Source organism: Hibiscus syriacus, unplaced genomic scaffold, assembly GCF_006381635.1.
Source record: "Hibiscus syriacus cultivar Baekdansim isolate YM2019G1 unplaced genomic scaffold, ASM638163v2 tig00002880_pilon, whole genome shotgun sequence".
Lineage (NCBI taxonomy): Eukaryota > Viridiplantae > Streptophyta > Magnoliopsida > Malvales > Malvaceae > Hibiscus > Hibiscus syriacus.
The window spans coordinates 538826-546217 of NW_024061952.1; the positions used below are offsets into that span (position 1 = coordinate 538826).

A 7392-nucleotide genomic window follows, 5' to 3' on the forward strand; every position below is an offset into this window, starting at 1 on the left:
TCTCTTCTCGTTCTCTCTTCGTCTCCCTTTATAAAATCCCACCTTACCCTCGTAACATTTTCCTCAGTAAGCAAAAAGAAAAAGGGAAAACAGAGCTTTACAGAGTGAAAAGCACAGAGGATTTAGCAGAAAAGGGCAAAAAGAGTCTTCTGTTTCTTTCTTTCTTTTTAAGCTTTCTTTCACTATCCTTTTCTTGTTTTGCTCTGGAAAAAATATGGGTTCTTCTAAACAACATCATCACAATGACACGAGCTGCGTTTGGGTTGATGGGCCTATCATCGTAGGCGCAGGGCCTTCGGGTCTAGCAGCATCAGCTTGCTTAACTCAACAAGGCGTCCCTTCACTTATCCTTGAGAAAAGCGATTGCTTGGCTTCTCTTTGGCAACACAGAACCTATGATCGTCTTAAACTCCATCTCCCCAAACAGTTCTGCGAGTTGCCTCTCCTCGGTTTCCCTCGAGATTTCCCAAAGTACCCGACCAAGCACCAGTTCGTGACTTACTTGGAATCCTACGCTTCACACTTCTCGATTCATCCGAGGTTCAACCAAGCCGTGCAGAGTGCCGATTACGATCGTGGTTCGGGGTTTTGGAGTGTTCAAACGCAAGACTCCCAATACACTTCGAGGTGGCTGATCGTTGCTACCGGTGAAAATGCGGAGCCTGTGATACCGGACATTCCCGGGATGAACAAGTTCCACGGTCCTGTCGTTCATACAAGCTCGTACAAGTCTGGTTCCGAGTTCAAAAACCAGAGGGTTTTGGTCGTCGGCTGTGGTAACTCCGGCATGGAGGTCAGCTTGGACCTTTGTCGATACAATGCAATCCCTCACATGGTTGTTAGAAACACAGTAAGTAATCCATTTGGTTTTGTTTGGAAAAAAACATTATTAAAAGATATTGTTGCTCATGTTATGTTCGGTTCTTGCAGGTGCATGTATTACCAACGGAAATGTTTGGTTTCTCAACATTTGGAATAGCAATGGCACTTCTCAAATGGTTCCCATTAAAGCTAGTAGACAAGTTCCTGTTGCTGGTAGCTAATTTCATCTTAGGCAACACCGACCGAATCGGTCTCCGACGGCCGAAGACTGGTCCAATCGAGCTCAAAAACGTCACCGGGAAGACACCGGTGCTCGATGCCGGTGCATTGTCACTGATAAAAACTGGGAAAATTAAGGTAAATAAACCCTCCCATGTTCAGCGAATCACATGTTTTTTCTTTCTTTCAAATATATATGTATTTGGTTGATGTTTGTTAGGTATTTCAGGTGGTGGAAGGTGTGAAAGAGATAACAAGGAATGGGGCAAAGTTTGTGGGTGGACAGGAAAAGGAGATTGATTCAATCATATTGGCAACTGGGTACAAAAGCAATGTGCCTACTTGGCTCAAGGTAATCAGACACCGAGTTGTTACATTTTGTTTAGTTTTTAGTTCTATCTTGTTGTGAATCACACATCACTTTCTGCCTTGGACACTTGTATTTTGCCCACAACCCAACAAATCTCTTCTTTTCTCTCTGCAAGAGAAAAAAAATAACATCTTTTTTTCATTTTTAAAATATTATTAATTATTAATAATATTTAAACAGGGATTTGAGGAAATTGAATTCTCTGTGGGGTTCTTGACGTGTAACTATCATCAAATATTGTGTTGTTTTTTAGGATCCAGTGGCCTAAACCAGGAAAAAGAAACCTAGAAAATTCTTCATTGGTCTTTTTCGAAAACGTATCAGAAATGATCTTTCTTACAAAATGGTTATTAAATAATAAAAATTTTGATAAATTCTAATGACCATTTTATAACATTTTAAAAAGTTTAATGATCATTTTGACAATTTATCTGAAATTGGAAAACGCAGGTATGTGAATCATTCAACAAAGATGGGATGCCAAAAACGGCGTTTCCTAACGGATGGAAAACAGAGGAGGGATTGTACACAGTTGGGTTCACAAAGAGAGGGCTCCTAGGAACGGCTTCTGACGCCGTTAAAATTGCTAAAGACATTGCTCAACAATGGAGGCTAATTAACAACAAGGGTTGTAATTCCCATATTATCCAGCTCAAAGAAACATGATTCCAATAAAAATATAAAGAAAAAAAAGGGGGAATAGAAGAAAAAAGTACTAAATGTGTATCAATATGACTTTTTAGCCTTCCATTTAGCATATTGTAAATGTACCAATTTTGTTACAAAAGAGTTCTGCATATCCATCCATCCTCTCACCTCTTAATCTTATAACTAGAGTAAATAAATGGCTGTCCCTTTTTCCCATATATATGGAATAAGGGGAGGTAAGATAATAGGCTACCCCCAACACCAGGTTGAGAGCAGTTTTCGTAAGAGACCTCCGAATTATGAAATGTCCTCCGTGGGACTCGATCCCACGACCTCAAGGTTAAGAACCTTGTGCTCTACCAACTGAGCTGGATGGTCATTTCTCTTATAACTAGAGTGTAGTTCATAATAATAAGGGGTAAATTACACTCTTAGTCACCAATTTGTTATCGATATTCTATTTTGATTAATAAGGATAAATAATCCATTTTTTTATTTCCTCGTCCATAATAATATGTGTCATTTTTTAGTGATCAATAATATCAATGCTTTTATCAAAAACAATAATTTGATGATCAAAATAAGAAAATTATAATAAGTTGGTGTCCGGTGATGTAATTTACCTACTTTTCATATAAAAATGGGTTGTATTCTCCGTAAAGAAAAAACTATTATCCTATACTTTAGTGGAGGGGTTATTTTAACTCCAAAACGATATTAAAGTATTATTGTGTTAATGATTTAGTGGAGGGGTGAATTAATCATATCCCAAATCATGTAGAAGATCTCTAAGGCACAGTCCATTTGGAGTGTTCCCTTTTAAACTATGTGTTTTATTTAAACACTTGTATGCTTTGTGAAAAAAATGGTATTATTAACAAGACTGCATGTCCAAGAGCATGCGAATAAAGTAATGATTAAAGCTATTTGTATATTAATCCATAGTATAAACCTAAATAATGCTGTATTGTTAATTACATAAGATGATGGACCGACTTTCTTGCTCTAACAACATTAGGTCCTCCCATAGTGCGTTTCATTATTAGATGGTAGCTATTGAACTCGGTTGTTTGAGCTTATAGATATTATATTTCTTCTCTTATTAACTGAATTGGTCAAAAGATATCACTAAAATTAAATTATTTTCAGATATTTCCTTGCAAAAGCATGCATAGGTTTTTACTATCTTAAAAATAATTCAAATTAGATATAATTTAATACGATTAAAATTAACTAAACTTTGATAATTAAATAAAATATATGTTATATCGAGTAATATCCAAATAATTAATTTTTGAGTGATGATGGATTGAAACCAAGGTTAATATATAAAATTATATTAGAGTTATGGTTGAGCTAACTTTTCTGATATTGTATCTCAGTAAAAGATAAAACTACTCTCCCTGAAATATTCGTGTGCTTATTTAACAAATTATTTTTGATAAAAATTCGTTAGTTTTATTAAAAAATTAGAAAATATGTAGAATTACAATAAAGATTTACAAGTATAACGGTAAGCGCAACCTAAATTATAATTAGTATATTTTCCTATAATCAGTGACATAAAAACTAGTCACTTAGATCACTTAGATCACTTAAGGACCAAGGAGGGAAAAGATTAAAAAACCTAATCAAAATGCTTGAACAAAATAAAGATACGAACAAATATGATTGTATCGACAAATGAACCACAAAAAGGGATGAAGATACTGAAAGACCAGCGATAAATCGCAAATTAGAGTCAAGCGACGTGAGAACTATCCATGAACGCAAAACGTGTATCCAAATCAATCTGAGGGTCCAAAGCAGGGAAGATTAACATGATAACAAATAAACGCCATCTTGATCAATCGTGACGATGTCAAATCCAACCCTGAGAAAAAAATAAACGAAAATAACAGCCAAATGACCGAAAACTACCAAAAGACGGAAAAAATTATGCCACAAAGGCAGAGATAAACGTGCTACAAAGGCAGAGATAAACATGTCACAAAGACATAGATAACTGTGTCACAATGACATAATTATTCTTTTTAAAAACTAAAAAAATAAAGAGAAAAGATAGTCGACGGTCGGCAACCGACATCAAAATCGGTGTTGTCCACTAATTAAACAAAATTAAATAAACAAAAATTAATTTGATCTATAAAAAATGACATAAATTATTAAAAAAGAAGAAGGGGGAGACCGAATAGGGTTTGAAAACACCCTATATATATTAATGGTAAAGATTGTATGATTTTATTAAGGCCAATCATACAGTACCAAGTCAAACACAACTGCATAGAACGTCATCTTTCATCAGGGTTCGATCGACCTGCACCAATGAACAACACAAGAGTCGAAAAACATTCACCCATTCTTCTGCTATATGTACATTGGACTTCCCAAACACCAACCCATTGGCACCAAATCTTCGATGATATCTTACGGGTAAAGAATAGATGTTCAGTAGTCTCTAGTGGCGGAACTATAAATTTTAGACTACAATATCATAATTTAAGAAATTAAAACATTTACATAAAGTTATAAATTAATGCATAATATTAATACATGTAGATTAATGTAAAATATGGTTAAAATAAGGGTTTAAAAGAATAAAATATTTGATCAACGTTCGTGAATCATTCTTATAATGTTTATTTATGTTCATTTATTAAGCTAAATAAACTATATGAACAAAATTTATATATTCATTTAATAAACAAAAGAACACGAAATAAAACCCCAACCAAGATTCGTTCCTTACTCAACGAGATGTTAGAGGTGTAAATAAGTTGAGTCAAACTCCAGTATTATTGAATTCAATTCGACTAGAAAACTCTAAAATAAAATTTAACTCGACTAAAAAAATTCACTAGTTTAAAATTTTCAAATTCGACTTGAACTCGAAATTATGAATTGAAGTTTGTAAAAACTTGAAATAAAAAAATCTTACACATAATTTGATTGGAGTCTCAAATTCAAATTCGAACCCGAACTTTAAATAGATGAAAACCTTATACTATATTTTTTTAATAGAATCAACATATAAATGTTAATATTATTAATAATTTATTTTCTAAAAAATAAAATCTTAATATATTTTCTAATTTATGTTGTCGAATATAGTTGTTAAAAATTTAAACCTAACTCAAATCAAATATTTATCAAGTTTTGATCAAATTAATCTCAAATAATTTATGATTTATCTCATAGCCCAGGTGATGAAATTGGCAAAGTTTAGTGCCGCCATGAGACAAGCCGAGAGGAAATAAGTGAAATTGTATATAAATGCAAATAATTCCAAGGGGAGAGTTAAAAAGCTTTTGGAGTATTGAATTCTTAAATCCCCATAACACGCTTACAATGCATGCGTTACGGTACTCAGACATTACGTCGCTCTCTCTCTTCTCACTGACATTTTCACAGTCAGGTGGCAGGCAGATTTTGCATGCTTCCATCATCAAACAAATAAGCACCTCTCTCTCTCTCTCAGATAGTTTTGTTCGATAGATTCATTTGCATGCATGCTCCCACCTAATGTTTTACTCACATTCTTTACTCCACTGTTTCGCACTACACGCGCCACCATCCTCCACCGCTTCGTGCTTGTTAGATTCCTTCTTATAGGACGCGGATGCCACTGGAGGTGGTTTTCAAACATGGGTTTTAGAGATGGAAACGCGTGGGGTGTTGGATGTAGGGGGCGTATCTATGCAAAGTATAATATTGGTTGGCATGACCTCTGTTTTTGAAACCGGATCGGGCCGGTCGGTTTAATCGGAAATCGTTGTTTAGTCCGGTTTAATATAAACCGGTTGAACCGCTATTAGTGAACCAGCCAGAACCGTTGAACCGTTCAAACCAGACCGACTGAAAACCGGGAAAAACCGGGATTTTTGTTTTTTTAAAAAAAAAAAATTAAACCAAACAACGTCGTTTGTTAAACGAGCCAAGTCGAACTCGAGTATTGCTGAGCTCGACTCGAACTTGAAAACTTTAAAAGTAAACTCAACTCATTCAAACTCACAAGCTAAAAATTATCAAGTTCAACTAAAACTCGAAATATAATATTAAAACTTGAACTCAAAAAGGCTTGAACTCAAAAAAAAATTTGAAGCTCGATTGAAGCCTAAAATTCGAGCTTAATTGAAGTGAAAGAATAGTTCACTCAATGCTCACCAAAAGGCTCCATGATTTTGAATGCCAAATTGCCTCTATTATTTATAGAAGTTAGTTGTGATGCGCTTTTATGTTTCTTAGCAATGTGAGATTGTTTTGTTCTCATATTTTTACCCTTTAAACTTTTGGGATGCTCTTTTATGTTTCTTAGCCATGTGAGATTGTTTTTTTTTAAAAAAAATTTAAACCAAACAATATCATTTTATTATGATTTTTTAACCCCAAATTTATTTTTTAATTATAGTTATATAATTATATTTATTATTTAATATTTTTTACCTTAAATATTATGTTGTAGTTAATTTAAATTATTTTGTTTCACTTGATTTTATGGTTTTTAACTTATATATGTTATGATTTGCTTTGAATATGACTTGTGATATAAAAAATTATTTTTTATTAAATATTTTTAGTATTTTTATTTAATTTTTTAAATAATTATGACGTCGTCCGATTCTTCTGACCGGTTTGACCGGTTGAATCAGTGAACCGATAACATGACCGGTTCGCTAACCGGTCTGGTTCTGAAAACTATGGGCATGACATGGCATGCAGATGTACTGATCAGAGACTGATGGTTTGTGGCATGCATGCCAAATTGCCAATGACGTGCCCCCAATGCCAATCTCTTATTATTATTTTAAAATAAACTGATAAATAAGTATGGTTTTCCATTCATGCAGACTCTGCAAAGAACACAACTTGTTACTGTTTGGGAATTCTTGGATTTAGTACTTCTTTTCTTTTTCTCTTTTGGGTCTTGATTAGAAGATGACGATTATATAAAAGTTAAATTATGATTTTAGTACCTAAATTATTAATTTTGGTCAGTTTTAGTATTTAAAATTTCACTTTCTTAAAAATTAGTTTTTATTTCATTTTAGTATCTTGTTCAAAATTTAACGTTAAATTTTGAAAATTTTGATAGTTTAAGTACTAAAACGGACCAAAACTTATAGTTTATGTACTAAACACATTAAGTTTTTAACTGTGAGTACTAAAATGAAATAAAAAACTAAATAATATGTATGATTTAAAAAAATGAAAGTTTAGGTATTAAATACACAGTTTACCCTTATATAAATTATAGTATATAAATATAAAAAATTAAGGTGCACCCGAGATCCTAGAAGAGAAGAAATATGATTAATGTAGATGTTGAAAATAAT

The 7392-nt window shown here is 33.2% G+C and overlaps 1 protein-coding gene across 1 annotated transcript; it reads left to right on the plus strand.

Annotated features, from left to right (window-relative positions):
- Positions 1–214: 214 nt before the first annotated feature.
- LOC120161343 (probable indole-3-pyruvate monooxygenase YUCCA4) lies at positions 215–2078 on the plus strand. The gene is made up of 4 exons (XM_039171619.1): positions 215–850; positions 931–1179; positions 1271–1393; positions 1862–2078. Exons 1-4 carry the CDS (start codon positions 215–217, stop codon positions 2075–2077), a joined length of 1224 nt encoding a protein of 407 aa, XP_039027550.1. The 3' UTR covers position 2078.
- Positions 2079–7392: the final 5314 nt, after the last annotated feature.

What these genes read in the sequence shown, in the direction of transcription:
- LOC120161343 (XM_039171619.1), top strand. Translation starts at nt 215, where the DNA reads ATGGGTTCTTCTAAACAACATCATCACAATGACACGAGCTGCGTTTGG. An exon ending in ACATGGTTGTTAGAAACACA is followed by an intron (nt 851 to 930) that starts GTAAGTAATCCA and finishes CGGTTCTTGCAG; the next exon opens with GTGCATGTATTACCAACGGA. An exon ending in TAAAAACTGGGAAAATTAAG is followed by an intron (nt 1,180 to 1,270) that starts GTAAATAAACCC and finishes TAGGTATTTCAG; the next exon opens with GTGGTGGAAGGTGTGAAAGA.